Consider the following 24,943-nt stretch of genomic DNA (forward strand, 5'->3'; position numbering starts at 1 on the left):
CCAATATGTCTCTAACATATAAGCTTATTTGATTTCCCTTTAGATCAAAGATCAAGGATTAAAAATCTGTTTGCAATTGGACAAAGCTAGTAAACCTCACAAATTCGGAACACTTACACCCAGTTAGATGAGAAGTCGGGATTCTTAACCACCTCTGAAGAACAATCGTGAACTAATCAATTAAGAACAATTTTCAGATATCTATCTTGAGGAATCATAAAGTCTGAGGAGAAAAGAACTTTGTGATTTCTATCTATCTTGCCTGAAAGAGATTACGAAAACATCAATAACATAAAAGTAAGATCAGGATACATGAACTATCAAGGTAAAGATAGTCAGACCTGGCTTCATGAATCCCCAAACGAAGTCTTTAAGTCGTAGACCTAATTATGTTTCTCAAAGGAAACCTAGGTCAATATAGGATGACTCTAGCAATCAACTAGGACATAGAGTATCAGGGATTGAATATCCCAGTTGTAATGAGTGTCTTTATTTATAGATGTTCAAGACTGAGAGTTGCTTAGAATTCAAGCATAGATAACTTGAGATTCAAGCAAACACTTCTTTGTTTAGAAGAAACTCCAATTAGGGTTTCAAGTAAGCATGTGAGAAGTTTGTCCTGAAATCACATAGAAGAATATACATTATGGTCTGAGTGCGTGAATCGTGTATAATGATAGTTGTTAGCAAATATGTCTTTCGAATAAATAAGCAATATATTAAACACTTAAGACTTTAATCACGATGCACATACACAATGTATTTTAGTGATCAATGATGTCTCAGAGGTATTTATGAAAGTCAAGGCAATGCTAAACATATTTATAAAATAAGTTATTGAGCATCTGCTAAAAATTCACTGGGACCGTTGGTGAAACGGTTAGTGAACCGTTAGGCAGTTCATGAATTCGGGACGCTACTGTTCGTGAACCGTTCAGCGACTCGTGAACTCAGATGTCAACAATTCGTGAACTGGGTCCGCCAACTATTGCTTTTGCACAGATTTCAGATTGCCACAGTTCGTGAACCGGGTTGGTGAGATGTCTCATTCTAAACTTTACTGTTTGTGAACTAGTTTGCCACATTCCTGTATTTTAGAAACCCAGATATCTATGGCTTGCGAGATGGTTCTCCAAACTACCCTGAGTCTAAATTACAGTAGTTCTGAATTTCTCTTTTTTGATATTTGAAACCTTCCCATTTGCCATAGATATAAATATCATTGCTTGGAAAATTTTCAAATGATCCATATGACACGAAAATAGTTCTTGAACAATTAATTGTTTCGAACTAAGATTGCTTAGGACCAATGAACATCCATTTCTTGAATCATATTTCGAGATACTTAACAAAACAAGCTTGACTCGAAATTTCTTGTTTGCAATAAATCTACTAAAACTCATACGATATAGTATTATATATATATATGTGTGTGTGTGTGTGTATGTATATAGAATGGTAAAGCTTGTGAGTAAATAGAATGGTTCAGTCTTCACATACCTTGTTGATGAAGTTTTCCACATGTCTTCGTCGATCTTCAGTCCTCGAGGGTTATTCACTGATGTCTGATACTCAACTACCAACTTTTATACCTAGTCCGAGACTTGACTTGGTAAATTTAGAAATAAATATATAGTTTTGTTTAACTAACATTGGCAACAAGCTTGAGATAGCAAAATTTATGAGTCCCACTAAGCAGTGCTCTAACACAAGGCATGATCCCATAATATCAATTTCCAATATCATTTATGTTATCGAAATTATATGCTTTCCGTTTCCAAATGTTTTTATATCTTTACTGGCCATATCAGTCAAGCACATGGATGAGTGTTAGCTAATATTAGTTGTCATACTATTAGAGAAATTGATTATGAGTTGGAAAATATTATATCATTGGTATTTTTCAAAAACTTCCTTGGTCATAACATTATAAATATGAGTTATATATCCTTATAAACTCATTTTCACAAACACACGTTTGTCATGTAAGAAAGCTAACTTTAAAGAGATATGAGTAATCTAATTAGCAATTTGTTTAAATACTTCTTTGGGATCAAAAAGCTCCAGTAGTGCCGTTGGACGGAAACTAAGTGAAAAAGCGGGTTCGGCAATCTATATGGACTAAACTCTAATATAATTCCGAGAACACCAACTTAAAAGTGAGACTCAATCAAGAAATATATCCAAGATATTTATTTACCTTTACATCTCAATACAATCAGCAAATCGAACAGATCGAAATCCGTGAGCCTGATTAATAAGAGAAATAACTTGGACGGTACCAAACACCAATGCCCAAGTGTCAATCAAGTTAGATCCAACAAACAAGGTTGGATTTATCAACTGATTGAACTACGCATAACCTGTGATATTTCACTTATATAAACAAATATAATACGGAAAATAAATAACACAATCACCATAAATTTTTTTAACGAGGAAACCGCAAATATAAAAAAACTCCGGGATCTAGTCCATCTTTGAACACCACACTGTATTAAGTCGCTACAGACATTATCCTACTACAAGTTAACTTCAGACTGGAATGTAGTTGAGCTCTAACCAAGTCTCACACCGATTAAGGTTCAGTCGCGTTCCTTACGCCTCTAGAACCACGCTGGATTCTGCGCACTTGATTACCTTAGATGATCTCACCCGCAACTAAGAGTTGCTACGACCCAAAGTCTAAGACTTATAAACAAATCTGTCTCCACAGATATGTCTATTCTTTATTCGGTTTTTGTTCCGTCTTTTGATAAATCAAGGTGAACATGAACCAATTGATAATCCAGTCTTATATTCCCGAAGAGCTGCCTAGAAATATCAATCACCTCACAATAACCCAACTGATTAATAGAAAAAGTTATTGCAGAATCACTAGAGTCTGAGACGAATAACTATTGTGATTAATTTTTATATCTCACCTATCGGAGATAAATCTCGAGTAAATCTTAGAGGAGATAAAACTCAATACGATGGAACAAGTAAGATAAGAATACGCAACTACAGAGAAAATAGTTGGATTTGGCTTCACGAATCCCAAATGAAGTCTTCAAGTCGTTAACCTATAATGGTTTTGGAAAAAACTAGGTTAAAGGAGAATCGCATCTAGTTTGTAACTAGGACACATGAAAGTGTCGGGATTAGGTTTTATAGTTGCTAGAGTTCCCCCTTATATAGCCTTTCAAATCAGGGTTGGTTACAATCAACGCTAAGATATCTTAGTAACAAAGCATTCAATATTCATTGTTAGATGAAATCTGATTTAATATTCAAGCTAAGTCTGCTTAGAAATTAAGCAATCAATCTCCATCGTTAGATGGTCTTAGCTTGTTACACCCAAATGAAATACTTATATTTAGATATGGGTAACCGTACCTAAATGTATATATCGAGTTGGCTCAATAACAGTTAACCGAAGTTAGCCATATGAACATTTTTGTCTTAACCATATTCATCTAACACTTCTAGATCAAATATGATGATCAATCAATCATGAAAGATAATAAAATGAATCTAACTGTGTTTCAAATAGAGTTGTTTTATTTTTCACTATCTCAAAGATATATATATGAATGAATTGAAACAAAACCGAATTTATTCGTAACAGTACAAGGTACTTGTACAAGAATCAATTCATGAAAATTAAGCCACGGTTTGCAAAGATTGCATTCCTTAATTAATAAATGTTTTAGTTTACGAGTATGAGAATCATATATGACCGATTTTAGAACTTAACCACTGTGTTCGCAAACTAGGTACGCGAACATCAGCTCCGGACTTGGCTTAGTCAAGCCGTTCGCAAACAACCATCCCGGACCCAACTCGGGTGAACCGGTCGCATACTAGGTACGTAAACAAGGTTCCCGAACCTTCTCAGGTAAAACCATTCGCATACTATGTACACAAACAAGGTTCCCGAACCTGAATTATACCAGTACAGTTCGCATACTAGATATGCATACAGTGTTGGATCCAAACATATGTAATTGTTCTAAACTCTCATTTCAATCATTGAAACATCATTAGAAGACAACAATGGTAATCTTACACATACCATTATATTCAAGTAATTTTCAATTGATCGAATGATCAATACGAAACTTCCCAAGTTAACATCAAATGACCGTCTCACACAAATCATATAAGATGTTCAAGGTAATTTTCACATGATCATGTTTTGACTTAATATTTAGTTTCCAACAAATAAATTGTTTCCAACTAAACACGTCAAGAATATGATGAACATAGTTAAAGCAAAAAGCTTCCAACACATATTTCGAGAAGTAGATAAGCGAGATAAACTCGGATCGAAATATCAAATGTGTATAATGTAAAAGTTTATATAGCTATAGGACTTAGTCTCATTAGAAGATAAAATAGAATAGACTTCTGACTGATAGATAAGTTTTAGTCTCCACGTACCTTTTGTTGATGAAGTTCCTCCAAGTTTTGTTATCTTGGTATCATACGTAGAACTCAGACCAAGTTTTACCATCTCCATTGATGAAGCGAACTCAATCATTTGTTTTTTGAGTGATTTTCTCATAGATCTTCTTTTATCTTTAATTTTTTTTGTTCTGAGATTCATTTGATTTATGTTCATCTCTTGATTTCTTGTTCTGTCTCTAATGAAATATCTGATCTCGTTTATTTCTTTTATTTATTTCTTACTAATGGAGCTAGTTCAGCTATAAAAAAAATCATTTTAGTGTGTTAACTAATATCATTACACTTAAGCTCAAGGAGATAATTATCTGACATGAAAATAGTTGATTCATGCTCTTCTGAATAAGTTTCGAGATGTTGATTACATCGTTGGTGTTAAAACTTGTCTAAATGACTCGTCATAATTTGAATAACAATGTTGTTATCCAATTTTCATCCAATGGCAAAAGGCTTTATTATACTATGTTGGATTGGATTATTCCTTACCTCACTGGTGCTACTTCTTCTCATGGACCATGGAAAAGTATTAAAACTAAAATTATTAATTTTATGCTACTTACGTGGTTCAGCTGCGTACAAAACTTCAATCTACTAGATTGAGGAATGATTTTATTACATGCAACCTATCTGAATGAGATCAAAAAGGTTGTTGAAACGTTAGCTACTGCAAGATCCATCATTAGTGATAGTGAAATTGTTGTCAATCCACTTTCAGGATTGAGTTCTACATTTGAAGATTTTTCAACATCTATTAGGCTTCGCAATCCACGTGTTACAAGTGCTGAACTTCACAATCTTCTTCTAAGTGAAGAGATTCTCATTACTACCAGATATAAGAAACTCTCCTGGCTCCATTTCATGGTTAATTTCAACCAAAATTTCAACAACACAATTTTGTGGTCCTCATCCTATGATGAAAGGTAGATATAATCTGAATTATAAAGGCAAAATAATTTCCAATCTCAATTTTCGATGAGGTTTCAATCAATTTATATCGAGACCTGCTTCCCAAAATTTTACTTATGCATCTCCTCTATCTACTAGTATTTCTAATGACAAAAGTGCAACGTTGAAAAGACGAGGGTATCCAAATATACCTCAATCTAAAAAAATTCCACCTATAAGTCCTCTTACCGAAAGTGATTGTCTATGGACTGAGTCGAGACAATACAACGAATCGGTTCACACTTCGTGTGATCGTCTATGGATACGAGATCGAGACAATACGACAACAAGATAACTTGCGTGATTGACTATGGATACAAGATCGAGACAATACAATAACGAAGTATGATTACTTTATATTAGGTTCGGACTTAATCAAACACTATAGGATTGCTATCAAGTAATTACGAATTAACGTTTGTGTAATTTACTTTAAATTATGATAAGAACAATTATAATTGCGGAAAATAAAAGTAAATGACAGAGCAAGATTTTGTTAACGAGGAAATCTCAAATGCAGAAAAACCCCGGGACCTTGTCCAGAATTGAATACTCTCAGAAGCCGTTATACAAAATCTAAACCAACTTCGTATAGTTGAGACCAAGCAACTAAATCTATAGTTCACCTAGTTTCCTCAGTATTCCTGCGCCTCCAACTTGCAATAAGTCACGTACTTGGAACAATTCCTTTGGTTTGTATTCCAAACTGTAAAGGAACAACAAATCTGTTCGGTAACAACTCTTTTCAAACAAGTGATATGAGTTTGACAAAAGGCTCTTCCGTTTATCCCAATAAACTCCTTTGTCGGGTTCTTAGATCAATCTACTCAACAACTACCAAAGTAATTGTTTAGACTACGCAATCAATATTATAAATCACAAAGAAATATATTGATGCCGATCTACACAACCAATCAATCCAATCTATCAAAAGATAAATCGATTATAATTGGATCCTCAGTCGATCAAGTTTTGTGCACACCAAAGATTCTGAACTCAAATAAGAAATCTTCTTAGATCTTCAATAAACACCTGCACACAAACAACTTGAATCTCTTGTGATCAACCACACACAAAACGGAGTCTGTTAACGATGGATTATCACAAGACGTCTTTAGATATACAAATAGTTCTAAAGATCCCCGTCGAAACATCGATCTAGTTTGAGTGAATCTTATATCATAAGAGAAGATTCTCAAGCATAAACAAACTAGGTGCAATCAAATTTCAACAACCGTTAGTCAATCAAATCAATCGAAAACTAATAATAAACTGCAATTGTCTAGTTTCCCACCAATGGTACTCGTAGAGCTTCCAATCCATAAGAAGTCTTTAAAACGAGCGGTAGTAGGAGATTTCGCCTAATTAGGGTACTTTCCTCTCCGGATAGACGACCCCACCAGTAAATTAAATGAACTCATTACAACTAGTAGATATAGGACAAGGGGTACTTATACCCCGCATACTCTAACGCACATAAACAGACTAGCCAATGTAAATAGTACACTGACAGTTACAGTTTTGCGTGGAAGAAATTTGTTAAACCAAAACATGGAATTTACTTAAAAGCTCCTGAAAAGAATTTTCGGACAAAACCTTTGGATAAGCTTGTTCATGTACTTTATAACTTACTTAACCTTTTCTTTTATTTCTCTGCTCCTTTCTTCAGGAGATTCTGGATTTATGTTCCCCTCTGCTTTTATTTTCTTAATAAATAGATTTGTTTAAAAACAAAGCTAGAGTTAGAGTTAACGGAAAGTGTGAGGGTGTAAACAAGGTGTAACTATTGCAAAAAACACAATTCAGGACTTTTATCATATCTGTTGAAGATGAATGGACATCTCTAATGGATGGCTTACTGTGTCGACATGGTTACAGTCGTTAGTCTATTCTCTCAATTTATTATCTCGAAGTCAATAATTCAATAACCCATTTATACTCGTAAATCGAATTTAGAATAATCAGATAAAAGAATCCTTCATTGGAGCCTATAAGCTAGAAGTATAATAACCTAAAAGTGCCGATCTACCTAATTTAGACACAACTTTCCGACACAAAAATTCCTAATTTTTTGTGAAAAGATAATGCACGAAAAAGTTTATCAGAGATAAACACACATCCAAATGCTAGAAGACTACCTCCCGCCTATCAGATCTCCACTCGGGATTTCCCTCTATGAGTCTAGCGGAACCAAAAGTTTATTCACCGAAAAATTAGCGTCCTTGCCTTTTATTTGGGTGGTATAAAAAGAAAATAGCAACTATCAACAACATAACTATGAGGTGCATAAGAAATTCGGAACGATTAGATAAGCAGGAGAGCCATCGAGTAAATAGCAACAAATGCGGAAATTACACAAGTCTTTGGGCGCCAGAAATCGACAGTTTGATTTAAATTAGAGTGACGCACAAAACTCTGTCCGCACTTAACAACTGCATTTTGTATTTTCAGTCCGAAATCTGCGACTATTCACCATGACGACGAAACCTCCATTAAATTTTCAACCTAAATCTAACAACAACTCAACATTTAACCTCATCATCATTATCAACAAATTTTCCAATCTTCATCAACACTCACAAACTTCTCACTTTCATTTTCCTTCTACTGTGTGCTGTTGTTTTCTAGGGTTTCGATATGTGGAGAGTGAAATTTTGTTTATCAGCAGCAAGTGCTTTGGTTGTCTACTTATGCTGCTTTTCTCTACTTTCTGTTGCTCAACTTACCGATCCATCCGAAGGTGAATTTACTGAACATTTTTACCTTTTTTACTTATTTATGTGTGATTCAATTGCTACAGTAGATTGTGGATTTGGTTTTTCGAAAGGATTCTAAATGATGGATTACCTTATGTGTGTAGTGAATGCATTACAAGCTATCAAGAATCATCTAATTGATCCTTTGAACCATCTAAAAAGTTGGAACAAAGGTGACCCATGTAATTCGAATTGGACAGGGATTTTGTGTTTTAATACACCAGGAACTGATGGGTACCTTCATGTTCAAGAACTGTAAGAATTTTTGGATTTCCTTGTATACTCATTTCATAACAAGATGAAAAACTGAGATAGAGCTTATAATACTCATTGGCATTCTTCTTGTGCAGGCAACTGCTAAATATGAATCTTTCTGGAACTTTGGCCCCCGAGCTTGGCCAGCTGTTGCAGATAAAAATCATGTGAGTCTTGCAGTTTTTCAAAATCTCAAGCGAATGAAACAGCTACTTTGGGTGAAAATGTTTAGTAATTGCTTTTTATTGACGAAGGATCACATATAACTTGCTACTGTGATGTTAATTGTTGTGATCTTGTTCTTCACTCACAGAGACTTCCTGTGGAACAACATATCTGGTGGTATACCAAAGGAGATAGGATACATTAAATCCCTGGAGCTGTTGTAAGTACACATATATTATGCTGAATTTTGAAGTTCTGCGATGTTGTGCTGAAATTTAGTTACACATCAGATGTTGTGAATAAGTACAAATATTACCTAACAATTGATCTATCTTGAATGTGGAAGCTTGTAGCTTGAGCAGTGATGTTTTGGTAAGTAGAGTTATCATCTAGATAGAGGCGAATTGACAACAAGGACCTTGAGTTGTGCCAAACATCTACTGAATGCTTGTGAATGATATATTTTAGTTTTGTAATTTATTAATTGAGTTCCCTCTTGAAATATCCACAAATCCACGACAAGGAACTCCTTATGTAGTGCAGGATTCTATATGTTTATATACTAGTGGTAAAAGGTCAATTCTTATAGGAAAGGTTAATGCCGTATGAAGGTCATAATGACTGACAAAAACAAAGCCATTTGAAATTTAGACACTCTTATATTATTAGATGAATCATATGTTCAATACAGATTAATTGATACTGAGATTTTCTGAATTGTGAGCAATGTTTGAAGTTATCCCACGAACAAGTTATTTGTAAAGGTGATAAGTATGTAAGGCCCAATATCAATATCCCTTGACATTCATGTACAGTAGGAAACATATATTCTAACCCCAGTTCACATAATGATGATCTTCCTTTTGGGACATGAGACCCTGTCCATTAATGTGTGAGTAGCCATGGTCTGTTCAACCCTATTGGCTGAAACAACACTGGCATTGATCAACATCCCAAATTATAAAATTTGTTGTTGCTTTCAAGGTCATAGCCTCATAGGATTACTTGACCTTCAGCTTCAGATTTAAGAACGGCATCATATTAATGACAATCCTTAGTTCTTTGAATTCACGTACTTTCTTCAAAAAAATTTCCTTTTCTTTTATCACTCATTTTCCAACATAATCTAACATTGAACTTGTTTTTCAATTTCTATATACAGGCTTTTGAGTGGGAATAAGCTATCAGGTTCATTACCAGCTGAACTTGGTTACCTTCCCAATCTGGATAGAATCCAACTCGATCAAAACAACTTATCAGGACCAATACCAGTATCATGGGCAAATTTGAACAAAACGAAGCATTTGTAGGTGTTTTTTTTTGAGAAAATTTAGCTTATCTGCTCAAGTACTATAGCTACCTTATTGTCCACAAATGTTATTTTCTACAGCCACATGAACAATAATTCATTTAGTGGGCAAATCCCTCCAGAGCTTTCCAGATTACCAAATGTCGCGCATTTGTAAGTTCTTTTCTTGTTCCACGGATATAAACTGGTGAATTTTTATTTATTTTTCACTATTCTTTGCTTATGCTTTCTTGGTGTTTCAGTCTTTTCGATAATAACAACCTGTCAGGGTATCTTCCGCCAGAGTTTTCAAACATTCCGACTCTGCTTATACTGTATGTTCTCTTCCTTGGATTTAGTTCCTTTACATGAATATGTTATCGGTATAGTTTTTTAATAATCCAAGTTTTCAAAATATGTCATCGGTGGCTCTATAATAGGTTAACTTCATCACTATGATTACAGCTTAGCAAAAACTTTAAGGGCAGAATGCATCCCATATTTCATTCAGCACGCTAGACCTAACACTTGGGTATTTGGTGTAAGGTTCGGGATTATATTTCTGAATTATACTCGATCCACCTTGAAACTACGAAAAATGACATTTGCAAAATTGATGGTTCTCTGCATCTGCCGCTTCTCACTGTCTATTTTTCATTTTACTTTGTTACATACTTCTCGTTCGGAGATGTGAAATTTTTGAAAGCAAATTTGTTCTCTAAGTTCTTCCCTCTTTTTGCAGCCAACTTGATAACAACCAATTTAAGGGAAGTCGAATTCCAGCTACTTATGGGAACTTACCGAAACTGGTGAAAATGTAAGAGTATTTAATAGCGAGTCTTTCACGTTATTTACTTTAGAAGTTAGGATAACACCCAGAATGAAGGGAATGTATATGTAGAGATGCCCTTCCCAACTACTGTTCATCTTATTGTTGAGATATTGTAGTTTTTTCACCTTCTTGCTTTCATGTGTAAACATCCAAGGAATCATTATAGTGATTATATGAATGTTGCAGTTCTCAGGTTTTTGATAAAGCACGGTTGTCATTCTATTTAGTTGACTTTACAGGAGTCTTCGGAACTGTAGCTTGGAAGGACCTGTTCCCGATTTAAGCACAATTCCTGATCTCCACTATATGTAAGTACCTTGAACTATTTAAGGAAGTAACTTATTATACAGGTATTGTATTTTGTTTATATATTTTCTGGGCTTTGAAGAACTGTTGTGAAAAACAATATCAGCAATTTAAGAGAAGGTTTCTTCACTTTCTGAGTATTGCTATTGCCTAGAGTTATATTGGTGAATTTGTTTGTTTTGGTCAATAGTCACACAGTCTAACGTTTTAAATCGTGTATATGCTGCAGAGATCTTAGCTTCAATAAGCTAACTGGACCTATACCCTCAAACAAGTTGTCTGCTAATATTACTACTATGTAAGAGAGATCTGCAAGCTTTTTAATGCTCTTCATCCACTTCTATGTGTCCAACTACCAATCCATTTTGCTCTCTACCGAGCTTCGAATAAGCTATTTTATGCCTTTGGAAACCTATTTCAAACTTACATACTCTAATCTATGCCGTCTGCAGTATTCTTTCAGACAACCATCTCAATGAGTCGATACCCTCAAATTTCTCGGGTCTTCCTCGCCTCCAGAGACTGTGAGTAAACCTCTCTCTTTGGTCTTGCCATTCTGTTATCAACATGTTTAGATGACTTTTGGGAAGGAACAGGTCTGGTGCTGTGATGATACGTACCTGGTTCTTGTACTCTCTACCTTAGAGATTTTTCATCACTCATAATAAAGTAATTCACCTGGAAGTTAATGCATGAACATTCTTTGCAAGGATTATATAACAGACTTCCTCTTACAGGTCACTCGAGAATAATATGTTAACCAACTCTGTTCCATCCAACATTTGGCAGAGCGTGCCTTTCAGCCCATCTGCAAGACTTTACATGTAAGAATTCGTGAATAATACTTTTTGAGGTGTACACTTATTTATTGTTCTTATAAACCATACGGTAAACTGTATTTCAAAGTAGATCCTTCTTGGCTCATGAATCTGGAATATTATCAGTTTTGTGAATTTAACTTATTTGAAACTATTTTGTTCTTATCAACTTGACTTTAAGAATTCTGTGTGTGCAGTGATTTCCGGAATAATTTACTTTCAAGCATTTCAGGTGCTCTTAATCCTCCAAATAACGTGACTTTAAGGTATATCCCTACATCACTATACTAGCTATACAAACGGTCTATCTTCACATGTATTCATTTATCCTAAATTGGCGAGCCTAATGGCTTTAAAAACTATTGTTAAGCTTAAAACTTCGATGATAGCCTTAAAATGACCTGATATTCCTAATAGAGTTACCGTGCAAGGTGGGTCATCTTCTGATCTGGCTATATCAAGGTCTGAAGGTTGATTTAGGATCGTTTGAGAAGCCTATAGGATATTCAAATATATTAATTTTTAGCTTGACGAACTAATTTGTATATGGAGGGTGATACTAGCCTAAAACTTTGAAATATTGTTTCATAATTGCTGCCTAATAGTCTAGCCGCCTTAACCTTGAAATTGAAGGCTTTCATTATCCTTGGGTTATGTCTTTGTGATGTTTGGTCAATCCACGTTGTATTTTCGCTTCGTATAGAGTCTATTACGAGCATCTTAAGGTGTAGCATGATATTAATTTGTTTTATTTCCACGGGGCTAACTTCTGCATTTAACATGTGTGTTTGTTTTCTCTATGTCAACAGATTGTCTTCTAACAGATTCTAGTTTAACTGACTGTCTTCAATATATATCTACTCCTTGAATAATCAGGCTCCAAGGGAATCCTGTTTGCGGCAATAAAAACAAGCTCAAAATTGTCCAGTTCTGTGGAACTGAAATAAAAAACGAGTCACCTGGTAGCTCAGACAACTCCACAGCTGTTTGTTCTATGCAATCATGCCCTGCTGAGGATTTCTTTGAGTATGTTCCAGAATCTCCCATCCCATGCTTTTGTGCTTCACCTCTTGGAGTTGGCTACAGGTTGAAAAGTCCCAGTATTTCAGATTTCCCTCCATATCATGACTTATTTGAGGTTTATGTGACCACTGCTCTCAACCTGGATCTATATCAGCTAAACATTGATTCATTTATGTGGGAAGAAGGTCCTAGGCTAAGGATGTACCTGAAGCTATATCCTAAGTTTAACAATCATTCTAGTATATTCAACTCAAGTGAGATTCAACGAATTAGAGGCATATTAACAATGTGGACATTAGCAAGAAGCAACCTTTTTGGACCGTACGAATTACTCAACTTCACTCTCCGGGGACCTTATTCAAATGGTATGTTTTCTTGATTGTAGCTTTTATAGTTAAAGTTGTGTTGTCTTTATTGCCAGATGTCTACATTGTCTTGGACCTGTACTAGCTATTAATTGAAGGTGCATATTTTCTTTCGTGTTGTTTTTCTATCCTGTAACCAGAAGTCTAGAATAAGGTGTACTAGATTGTGCTGAAGGGAAACTTTTTTTAAGTTTTCTCAGAAAATTTGGTGCATATTTCCTTTCCTACTTTTATTCTTTCTTGTAATTAGAAGTCCTCTAGAATAATGGAATGGGTAAAGCTTCTTATAGTTCCTGTTTCTGTTGTTGCAGTTGCTCTTGATTCCTCCAAGCCAAGCATCAGCAAAGGTGGCTTAGTTGGCATTGTGTTAGGGGCTGCTGCTTGTGCGCTTATAGTTTCTCTAGTTGTTGCAATTCTTATTACAAAAAGACAAGCCAGGTACCGCACACCAGCAAAAAGGAATCAAGGCAAGTCCTTGTAGCCTTCTTTACCGTTTATTTTATTCCCACGGTAATATCTATTTTTAATTATCTATTACAATTGACTTCACCAACAGATGATGCATTTAACATGGTACTTGTGACATCTCATTTTGTTCTTTATATTCCTCCTTAGAATTGAGCATGCCAATTCATATCACTGGCCTCAAAAGCTTCAGCTTTAATGAAATGGTACTGGCAACTAGCAATTTCAGCGAGTCCGCTCAAATTGGCCGAGGAGGCTATGGAAGAGTCTATAAAGGTATCCTAGCTGACAAAACCGTCGTAGCTATAAAGCGTGCTCAAGAAGACTCCTTACAGGGTCAAAAAGAGTTCTTCACGGAGATAGAACTGCTATCACGGCTACATCATCGGAACCTAGTCTCCTTGCTTGGTTATTGTCATGAAGATGGGGAGCAAGTATGTTCTCTTGTATTTGTATTTTTATAAACTATGTTCATGCCAGAAGGATAATGAACTTCTCCTTGCTTGGTCATCATCAGCTGCATATTCTCAATGCATGCACTCCATTTGATCAGGGGAAATGACAATCATAGTTTTATCTCTGACATGCCTGCAGATGTTAATCTATGAGTTTATGCCTAACGGCACTCTTCGGGATTGTCTTTCCGGTAATTCTTATCATATTCTACCAGTTGATTCTCTCTCTACTTTTTTTCCCCCTAAAGTGGCTACAGTTTCTTGAATAGAATGTTGATTTATTGTTATTGTGTAATTGTCTTTGTGATCTGATAGCCCAAGCAAAAGAGCCTCTCAGTTTTGCTATGAGGTTGCGTATTGCATTAGGTTCAGCCAAGGGCATTCTCTACCTCCATACAGAAGCAGACCCACCCATATTCCACCGAGATGTCAAAGCTAGCAACATATTGTTAGACTCAAAATATAATGCCAAGGTTGCAGACTTTGGACTTTCTCGGCTTGCACCAGTTCCAGATTGTGATGGAGTCGTGCCTGGTCATGTATCCACCATTGTGAAAGGAACACCAGTAAGTTCAGCTTATCACTTCATGTAAGGTCCTTAAGTTCAGAAGTAAATATACACAGATAACTAAACTTGTTATTTTCCACGCAGGGTTACCTTGATCCAGAATACTTCTTGACGCGCAAATTAACGGACAAGAGTGATGTTTACAGCCTTGGGGTAGTATTTCTCGAGCTTTTAACAGGGATGCATCCAATCCAACATGGGAAGAACATCATTCGAGAGGTATTCAAATACTCCCTATTATGATGCTAGAAGAATTATTACTAGATTCCATGTTTAGCTACTACTTCTTTCAAAAATAAAATGCCGTCACTGTTATTGGTTTCATCTTATAACCTTAAAAAGAGAAACCTAAGGTGGTCAGTTAGACCTACAGCTTCTCAAGTCGGATTACCTGAAATGATCAAATTTTGGGTGGAAAATAGACGTTAAACTGAGGCATTTAGGGGGAAAAAACAATTCTACCAGTTACAAAGAGGTCAAATAGTCTGTTACCCCTTCAGGCATGCTGCACTAGGTGGATCATGATGGATCACTGTTTAAATCCCAGCCTGGGAGATTGTTTGCTGGTGCTGAACTGTTTGTATCTCATTTCAATTTCTGTACAGGTACATGCAGCATATCAATCTGGTATATACTTTGCAGTCATAGACAACCGTATGGGTTGTTATCACCCTCAATGCGTTGAGAAGTTCATGAAATTGGCTTTTAGATGTTGCCAAGACGAAACAGATTCAAGACCTGCAATGTTGGAGGTGGTTAGGGAGCTAGAACATATATGGCAATTGATGTTGGAGTTGGAATCTTTACCATTGGACTTGACTGACATCGAATCTGACGAAGTGCTGGACATGATGCCACCACCACGGTCTATCGAAAATCTGTTCTCTGGTGAAGTAATGACATCATCATCGTCAGTCTCTACTATATCGCACCCAAACGCATCAACTGATGTATCTGCAAGTGAACTTCTCAGTGATATGGAGCCCGTAATAAAACCCCGCTGATGCAACATTTTGGACATCTCTCTGGGTTCCTTTTCCTCTGGAAACCGAGTAAATTGTAAATGGTGGTCATGGACTGTAAAATATGGTGTAAAATAAAACTGGTGTGTGAGTGTCAGATGGTATCTTTCTCTAGTATAACCAGATAAATGTTCAGCACAACAAGTCTGACACTTGGAATTCCTGAAAGAAAGCCGAGTCCTGTTATTATGCTTCTTATTTCTTAATGGTCAAACATAATGAAGATGAAGTCGGTTTGTTTCACGTTGTTTTTCCTGGTTGAATGTTCATGGCAAAAGATAACACATAAAAGAGATTATTGTTTGCACTCCAAGTTTATGGCTTTGTTATTTTTCTTTTGATTTGACTCGAGAAATTGTTACCTACCCTGTCAACATCTCTGGCCAAAAAAAGTAAAACAAAATGTTTGATTTGGCTTGAATCCCATGAACTTGATTTGGCTTAGGAGTTAGGATGCAATACAGATTCCAAATTTCTTCTACACATGCACACATTTTGCAGAAGTCAAAATGGGTGGCCCTTATCTGTGGTGCTGGTTTTAGTAGGTAGGATGACGTGAGGGCATACGTTGAAACACACGCGTTTTAGCATTCACACTATCACACGGTCCACCGCACAATATTTTCCCGAGTCAAAATTACTCGTTAACCTGTTAGGGTTGAAAATGGCATTTCCATAAATTCTCCAACCTATATAAATAGAAAAATACCTCCAATTCATTTTCTAGGGTTTTGTAATTTCAATCTTCTTTGGAAATCCTTGACCAGCCGGAAAGCCATGGGGAGAAGTAAGTCTCTGCAACTCCTTTCTTTCTTTGTCATGAATCTTCTAGTGCATCATAGGGTTTAGTTTTGACTGTTTTATGGTTTACTCAGAACAATCTTGTTGGTAACTTACAATATTCTGAAAGTCAGATTTAACCATTAGTTCAAGAAATGGGTATATGTTAAATGATTCAGTTTCTTAGCTTAGGAATTTGTATGATAAATAAATTTATAACAGTTCAAAGCAAATATTCGCTGGCTAGAGAAAAACATGTATTTGATTGCAAATGATATTGAAAAAGATCTACAACTACTTTATCTGGGAATAAATTGATGCATATGAAGAGTTTTTGTGGAATGCAGTACTTGAATAAGTCTCTTGTGATACCTGGTTCTTGGTGGGTTGCCATGTTCTTTTTAGGGTTGTTATTAGATTTAGAGGTTATGTAGTTCTTGTGTTGTATGCTGGTGCAGATTCTATTCTACATTTTTGGTAGTGATTGTATGACTTCTAATTTTAGGTCACGTGGTCACCATTTTCGATTTTAGTTGGTTTTCAACTTGCCATGATTCGATTGAGACGAATATGCAGTTACTTATTGTATTGGTTGATTTTTAATATTGTAGGACCTGCAAGGTGTTACAGGCAGATTAAGAACAAGCCATACCCAAAGTCCAGGTACTGTCGTGGTGTACCTGACCCAAAGATTAGAATTTATGATGTTGGGATGAAAAGGAAAGGAGTTGATGAATTCCCCTTCTGTGTCCACTTGGTGAGTTGGGAGAAGGAAAATGTCTCAAGTGAGGCTTTGGAAGCTGCTCGTATTGCCTGTAACAAGTACATGACCAAGTTTGCTGGGAAGGATGCCTTCCATTTGAGAGTCAGAGTACATCCTTTCCATGTCTTGCGTATCAACAAGATGCTTTCATGTGCTGGAGCTGATAGACTCCAGACTGGTATGAGAGGAGCATTCGGTAAACCCCTGGGTACTTGTGCCAGAGTTAGCATTGGTCAGGTCCTCTTGTCAGTTCGTTGCAAGGATACCAACGGCAACAACGCCCAGGAAGCCCTTCGTCGTGCCAAGTTCAAGTTCCCTGGACGTCAAAAGATCATTGTCAGCAGGAAGTGGTATGTTTTCCTATTAATAAGACATCTTCTTTTCAATTAATTTGCACAGGCAAAAGCACTTCCAAGTCTTTAACTCTGTTATTTGTACATAACTTTATCTATATCTTTGTGCTTGGACTAGTTTGTGTCTTCTTCTGTATTTGAGATATCATCCGACTTAAATACACTGGTGTACATGTGATACCTAGTAGTGGTGCACTCTCTATTTGTCAGAGGGCTTTGTGGGTTATGAAATGAGGGTCTCATTCACTAACCCATGTTTTTGTATCTATCTTTAGGGGATTCACAAAGTTCAGCCGTACCGACTACGTCAAATGGAAGTCAGAGAACAGAATCGTTCCAGATGGTGTCAATGCTAAGGTTCGTTTTATCATATCCTGTTAATTTTGTTTTCTGAGCTGTCCGAGTATCCAGTTGACCAAAGCATGCTTTCTCAATAGAATGATGCAGTGCCCTAGTCCTTCAAGCTCTATCATGAGTGTGTAGTGCCCCGCATCCTTCAATTGTGTTTTCTGAACTTAATAGAATGATTTAGTGCCTTGCGCCTCCAACTTCTATGGCATCTGTGACACGAGATAAGCCCATTGTGTTGTCTCGCTGTACTTCTGTGTTTATAAATACGATGAATTGATACTTGAAACTTACAAGGACATGTGTTGTCAAATATGCAGTTACTTGGATGTCATGGACGTTTGGCTAGACGTCAGCCCGGTCAAGCTTTCTTGGATGCTGTTGCTGCTTAGAACAACAAGAAGTCTGTTTTAAATAGAAAATCTGCTTTGATTAGAAAAATCAGGATTTTTGTTTTTGCTAAGTGAAAAATTTGGAGTAATTTGTGGAACTTTTGAGTTTGTGTATTTTGAGTTCAGTTTGGGTAACATAGTTTGTACCCATTGTATGGCATACATTAAAAGCGTTGGCAGCAGTTTGACTGCCCTTTATGTTATTTTCATCTGCATTAGTACTAAAGTCTTATATTTTAATCTTCTATGGTGGGCATGAAGGTTCTTTTTGTGAAGCATTCAAAGAGATGCAGAAAGAGGTGCAAAATTCCTTCCAAATGTACTAGTTAAACAAGCAGGAGTTGCAGAGGAGCTGGTAGTAGGTTTGGTGTCTCTCTGTTTTGTAAGAGAGAACACCGAGGGTTCGTATAACACAATCCATATCAATGGAACGGGTGAGTGAGCATCCATCTAACTGATAGACATCAGAGTCCATGAATGAATCTAGCATATTTGATTCAACTAGGTAGCACAAAACAAGGACATAAATGCAGAACCACAGATACAAGGACATAAATGCAAAACTACAGATATAAACTTCTGTCACAGAAACCAGGACATTTTGTCAAAAATTATATCCTCTAATCATACATGATGACATATGCTAGAGAATGATCAGCCCAAAGAAGAGCCACAGGAAGCAGTTTGGGTATAAGTAAAAATTGAGCAATCATTTTACATTAGAAACATCTAAGAAATAAGAATTTGTGTCCTAGTGTTTTCCAATAATTCACAGACTTCCTACATATGATCGTACACAGAAAACTAGACTACACTGAGATAAAAAAGAAACTGTTTCAGAGAAACACCTTGAATCAAAAGAAACTCGATTATAGAACCAAAACAATGCCGGCTTCTGAACCTGCACGGCCCAAGCTGATCCCGTGAATGTTTTCAAGAACAATACAGATGGTCGTGGATATCTTAACAATTCGCAGTGGTTTTTGTTGTTTCCTTGGAATACGGGAAATCATCAAATACGCAGTTATTCTGCTTTTGTCTTGGAGATCCACGTGAAATACTTCATGTGCTCTTGTTTATACCGTCTCCATTCTTTAGCTGATGCAAGGAGGACGTGTAGGGCAACAGGTAGAAAGAAAGGCTGTCAAAGAGAGAAATGCATGTGAGACCATTTATAATTACTGCCAAAACAATCAAAGTAAAAACGAATAAAGACGAATGGTAACTTCCGATGGCGGTAAGAAGACTGTAATTGCCATTTACCAAAGTTATTTAGACTTTGTTTCAGACCACCAGTACATATAGTGGACTCATGTAATGGAGAATTTGATAGTCTTCATTACTGACAGCGCCCACATAATGATGTCACATCAAAAATAAATAAATAGATAGACTGATGTTCACCCCAAATCAAGTGCTAAATTTTGCAATCATACTTTGCATAGAAAAATAAGATTAACTATAGTTGAGGCCAATCCAGTTCTACTAACCGTGTAAACAGCAAAGCAATGCTCAAACGAGTAGTAACTGATTGACATGATCGATGGATGAAAGAATGCATCCTCTGCCAAAGCCCTTGCTTGTCTTGAAGAGACTGAAAAGTAACGAAAATTATATTCTTAGAAACGTATTGATCCCAAGTACACCGCAGGGGAAAAGTTGGATCATAACAAATAGGGAACTAACCTAGCATATAAATGTGTTTGAAAGAGAAAATACCAGCCGAAGCTTCATAGATTCCAGAAGAGGCATTTGTTTGAGCCAGATTTGCAGCTTCAAGTGAAAACTTAACCTGCCAAATCAGACAAATAGAACCAACTTAGGAGCGGATAAGATGAGTAAGTATTTATCACTTTATCCACTATAAAATTCTGTATTCAACTCTAAAATCTAAGAAGGGTAACCTGTTTCCCAATTTCATCCTTAATTATCATCCTTGGAAGTGACTGAACCTGCATGTTGAGTGATGCCATGATAGAGAATTAGACCGAGATATTTGATAAAAACCATAGAGACTTTGAGGCTAGTTATGAATTTTAAAATATTTAGAAATACCAATCTGGAAAGAGATCCAAGAGTAGTGGCACAAGAATGAAGATTAAAACAAGTATGCTGCCTAGATAATGCGTCCAACTCCCTACAAAATAGAAATGATCCCCTCAGCCCTTTCCCAAAGAAATCAACATGCCTCAATGAATTACAATTTCATTTGGAAGGTCTCCTGACATTGGCTTTATATCAAATTATCCGAAGCATGATTTGATTACATCTCTTACCATTCCGTAAAGCCTCTTTCACTAGATAAAACACTTGACATGCCTGATTCACCAACATAAAGATTGTTGGATTTCAGACCAAAAAGTTGCCGAAGCTGTCCCAAGGACACCTCGAGGAGTTCCTCGAGATCCTGTTTCAGAAAATGCACAAGTGAGCCCAAAAGCGTACTTTTAAAAACATCAAGCCCATTTGCAACTAATATGACATCACCTATATGAATGGCTTTTAATTTCATATACGATCTGAAAGTAGGTACTGAAATGACTATTCACCACAGGGAGATCTAACCTCAGAGGTCAACGTATGCTTCTGGGGCTGCATACTTTTGGAGCTCCTGAAGCATCTTGGGGGATTCCAAACAATAACACCACCCCACATCTGTAAAAAAAGCCATAAAGAATTCAAAAAACAGATTCACACATGCAACATGTTGGGAACTTGGGAAGACCAGGTAAAAAGAAGCTGAGATCACAACAACTCACAGGGGATATAAATCCATTTGTCGTGGAAATTTTGCCTGATGGAAGTTGTAACTGGAGCGGACATTCTTCAGCGGATGGTACATATCTGGTAAAATAACAATAAATTAAATTTTGCTGAGTTTTTCTACTGGATATTCATTTGTAACAAATTTGAAGGTTCAATCAAAAGCGTGACAACTAATAACTGTGCCAAGAAGTTGACGGGGTAAAACGTGACTGTGAAGATTAAAATGAGAGAACAAAATGAGTAAAAGAGTTCCAGACAATGAGTGAAAGGATATACACCACAAATTGCAAGACTTTTGATCGTCCACCAGCCGCAATAGAAGTATCTAGGTGCCATTCATTTGAATTACCTGTTAAGTTAACCCCATAGTGCAGGCGAAAGTTTTAATACTTCAGTAGAACAATAAAACAACACTAAATTAGGAAAATGACCAAACTTTACATACAAGCATATTTTGCAACTTGAAGATTCAAAAATGATAAACAAAAGCAGGTAATATAGCATTATCTTTTAGTATTTTTACCGATCAGAAATGCTTAAACACGAGATTTAGGTCAACTACGTCAACTTGCACCTTCTAGTTGTAATTATATACTATTGAGTTCATGAAGCTCCGGGTTGGTAATCTCACTAGTTCAAACTGTTACGCATATGGGATATACTGTTTTACATAATTTAGTTCAATGCTGATGTGCTGAATGAGAATTCACCATTTTGAGGGAAACAAAACCTTCCCTTGCAGCAACTGAAGTAGGATTGAAAGTTTAGGAGGGCCAAAAGAGTAGGATGGGCTACATATTAAACTTCTAGAGGGGCTTTAAAAAGAAAATTCCAGAAAATGTCCTTGAAAAGAAAAGGTCAATGGGTATGTTTTACAGTTTTGGGGGTCGCAGCCACCCCCAATTCAGCCACTGCACCCTGGAAACTCCAGGAATGAAGTCTAGATGTAGTCACCAAGTTCTACACACCTAATCTCACTTAATGCCATACTTAACAAAATTAGAAGAGTAGGTTGAGGAACATACAAAGAAAGGAAGGTCTTTAGTTCTAAAGACATAGCTGGACAACTTTGCGTCCCAATAAGAAAATGATGACTTTGGCGTGTGGTATAGAACCTGACCATTAATGAGAAACGGAAAACGTAACATTAGCTTCCAGCCCACCTGTAAATACAATAAAACTAGAAGTTAAATGGAAACGAAACTTTTTACCTGACTTTCTACAGTTATGTTTGCAATAGGTGCCAAAGCCTCCGCCACAGGGGCCAACAAATCCTGATCTATTTTTCGAAAATCCCTACAAAAAAAGTTTAAGTAATTAAGGAAAAATCTAACACATCCCATTAGACCGTTACAATGAACCCATATTTTCTTATTTCATACCAGTCATAAATCCAATCTCGTGGATTAGCATTTAAAGACTAAATGATAGAACAACCCTTCCATCAGCACCCACAGGCATAAACTCATTTTTCGAGATCCCCTCTTCCTTCCCACCATTCATAAAAAACTTCACAAAAACATTGGAAATACTAGAAACTGCACCCATTTCTTCAACTTTCCCAACCAACCAAGCATGTCGATATTTCCCAACCACAACTCTGACCCCATCAACATCATCAACTTCCTTGTTCACTACCACAACACTATAAACCTTTCCACCAGAACTCTCACAATTCTCATTTCTACTCAATATTGAATGAAACATTTCATCAACTCCCTCATCATTACCATTTAAATTGACTGACAAATCTATCATTCCACAACCCCATAAACATGAATCACCGTCATTCAAATTCTGATTACACACATTACCCAAATCGACTGTAACTGAAACAGTACAGTCTTTCCCATAACCACCACAAACTGGATCACCCCCAATAAGTTTCGCCATTTGTTCACTAATCATAAACCCTAATTTGTGCGCATCTAAATTTTTTTCCGCATTGAAACCTAAATAAATAACTTGAAATCTACATGGAATGTGTAATGGATTTGATTGCAGAGTGCTTGATAATGAATCGATGTCATGAAATGGTAATTGAGAACGATAAATCTCGATTGTTTTGAGTAGAAATGGAAATCCTAGGATGAATGAAGAAAGAACTGTTAGGATCATAATCAAACGCTTGATACCTGGTTTAGTTTTCCGCATAGTTTTTGGATCAAATTCGCCATCGCTCTTTGGTAAATGCTCAGTAGAATTTTGGGTTTCTGAATTTTCCTCCATTGATTCCCGTAGAATTTCAAATTCTTCACTTTTTTTCAGCTTTACCTAAACAAGTAGGGAGCACTGCTTTGCACGTCGGCAAACACTACGCGTGTGGCTTTTTCATGTAGAGTGGTACCTGCATCCACCAAAAGCTATCATCTTCATATGATCAACACGTATGTATAACAAATTTTATTTGATTCTCGTGCTAATAAAATTCTGACATGTGAATAGATTTTCATACTAACTAATGTCTAACAAAATTCAATTATCCCTTTATCAAATCCGAGCCCATCAAAACCCCTCAACCTAGACACTTGCAATCTTTACCATGAAGCATTCACTACTTTTAAGTACATTGCGCAACTCTGATACAATTCCAGTTTGAACTGTTCGTATTACTCTACTTACATTGTTTCATCCCTCAAGATAATGAGTTCTTTCTACTTCGCAAGAAATTTAGCAAATAGAAATATAAACGGAGCACAAAAAACGAAATCCAAATGCTGTTGTTATGAAAAGAAAGCCTAACAATGATGGAGCTAAGTGAAACCAAACAACTTATAAGATTCAAAATTAAGGTTTTTTCAATCAACCAAAACAGGTTGGTGAACATTCTTACATGAAGTTGATCTCACGGCTATAAACATATACTGGAGGAAGTTCCACACTTGTTCGACTGTTGTTCATGAGTATATCATTGATACGGATTAAAAAGAACATACCTTCTATACACTAAATTGTAATGCTTTGTTTTTAACTTGCTTTTTCTACGCTTCTCCGGCCTGTTCTGTCTAGAATTTAAACGCACTTAAGCCAAGTATTTTCAAACAAAAAATCTAAAACTTGTTTCAAAATGCTTCAACTTGTGCATTTTCACCATATGTACTTGATTAAAAAATAATCGACATTTCGTCGAACATTCCCATGGCATAATCTATGCATCCAACAGTCGTATACAACCCAAACTTTTGAACATTAGACTAAATATGTGAAGTAAATTTATAAAACCCCTGAATTTATAAAACGCTAGAAAACTAAAATTTGATATATGTGACACCAATTTACTTCCAATTCAGCTTGTAATTGTAATTCCTTATATACATCGAAATAAATATAAAATTGAAGGAAATGAAACCCTAGTAAAAAATATAAGAATTGACAGTGAAAGATATTACGAAGATACGAGAAATTACAGAACACCAAAAGAAAGGATTACACTTACAGTAGGGGTGTAACTCATAAGAGAAGCAAGAAAGTGTGAGAAAGCAGCAGCAGCATCATGTCTTGCTTCAGTTGATTAATTTTGAATGTTCATCTTCTCTATTAAAATCGGGGATTCAGGGTTCCCAATTCCTCACCTCTTCATTTCATTTCAATTCAATTCACTCTTTCTTTCTGTTCTGTTTTTTTTCGTTGGATTGTACTAGTCTTTAAATTTAGAACTCAGTCTGCTGCTTTAGATGGACAAGGATACAAATCCAACGACGCGTGTCGAAAGCACGGGCGTAACAAAACATACGTTTACCAACGAAAAAACGGCGACCAAAAAAAAAAAAGAACACACTGAAATTATGTTTCAAGAGAAGAAAAAACACCACCAAAAACAAGATCTAAA

The 24,943-nt window shown here is 36.2% G+C and overlaps 2 protein-coding genes and 1 pseudogene across 2 annotated transcripts; 2 read left to right on the forward strand and 1 right to left on the reverse strand.

The window, feature by feature from the left end:
* Window positions 1-7,690: 7,690 nt before the first annotated feature.
* Window positions 7,691-15,955, forward strand: LOC113323365 (probable LRR receptor-like serine/threonine-protein kinase At1g06840). Its single transcript, XM_026571656.1, has 20 exons — window positions 7,691-8,134; window positions 8,255-8,405; window positions 8,501-8,572; window positions 8,719-8,790; window positions 9,733-9,876; window positions 9,961-10,032; window positions 10,122-10,193; window positions 10,601-10,675; window positions 10,930-10,998; window positions 11,226-11,294; window positions 11,449-11,520; window positions 11,734-11,820; window positions 12,012-12,080; window positions 12,691-13,202; window positions 13,514-13,669; window positions 13,818-14,101; window positions 14,262-14,313; window positions 14,438-14,688; window positions 14,775-14,909; window positions 15,296-15,955. The coding sequence occupies exons 1-20, from the start codon at window positions 8,032-8,034 to the stop codon at window positions 15,692-15,694; spliced, it is 2,916 nt and encodes a 971-aa protein (XP_026427441.1). The 5' UTR covers window positions 7,691-8,031; the 3' UTR covers window positions 15,695-15,955.
* Window positions 15,956-16,346: 391 nt separating this feature from the next.
* Window positions 16,347-18,593, forward strand: LOC113322488 (60S ribosomal protein L10). The gene is made up of 4 exons (XM_026570575.1): window positions 16,347-16,499; window positions 17,104-17,605; window positions 17,884-17,965; window positions 18,277-18,593. The coding sequence occupies exons 1-4, from the start codon at window positions 16,490-16,492 to the stop codon at window positions 18,346-18,348; spliced, it is 666 nt and encodes a 221-aa protein (XP_026426360.1). The 5' UTR covers window positions 16,347-16,489; the 3' UTR covers window positions 18,349-18,593.
* A 417-nt stretch (window positions 18,594-19,010) lies between these two features.
* Window positions 19,011-24,881, reverse strand: LOC113322680 (annotated as a pseudogene).
* Window positions 24,882-24,943: the final 62 nt, after the last annotated feature.

Source organism: Papaver somniferum, chromosome 11 (genome assembly GCF_003573695.1).
Source record: "Papaver somniferum cultivar HN1 chromosome 11, ASM357369v1, whole genome shotgun sequence".
Lineage (NCBI taxonomy): Eukaryota > Viridiplantae > Streptophyta > Magnoliopsida > Ranunculales > Papaveraceae > Papaver > Papaver somniferum.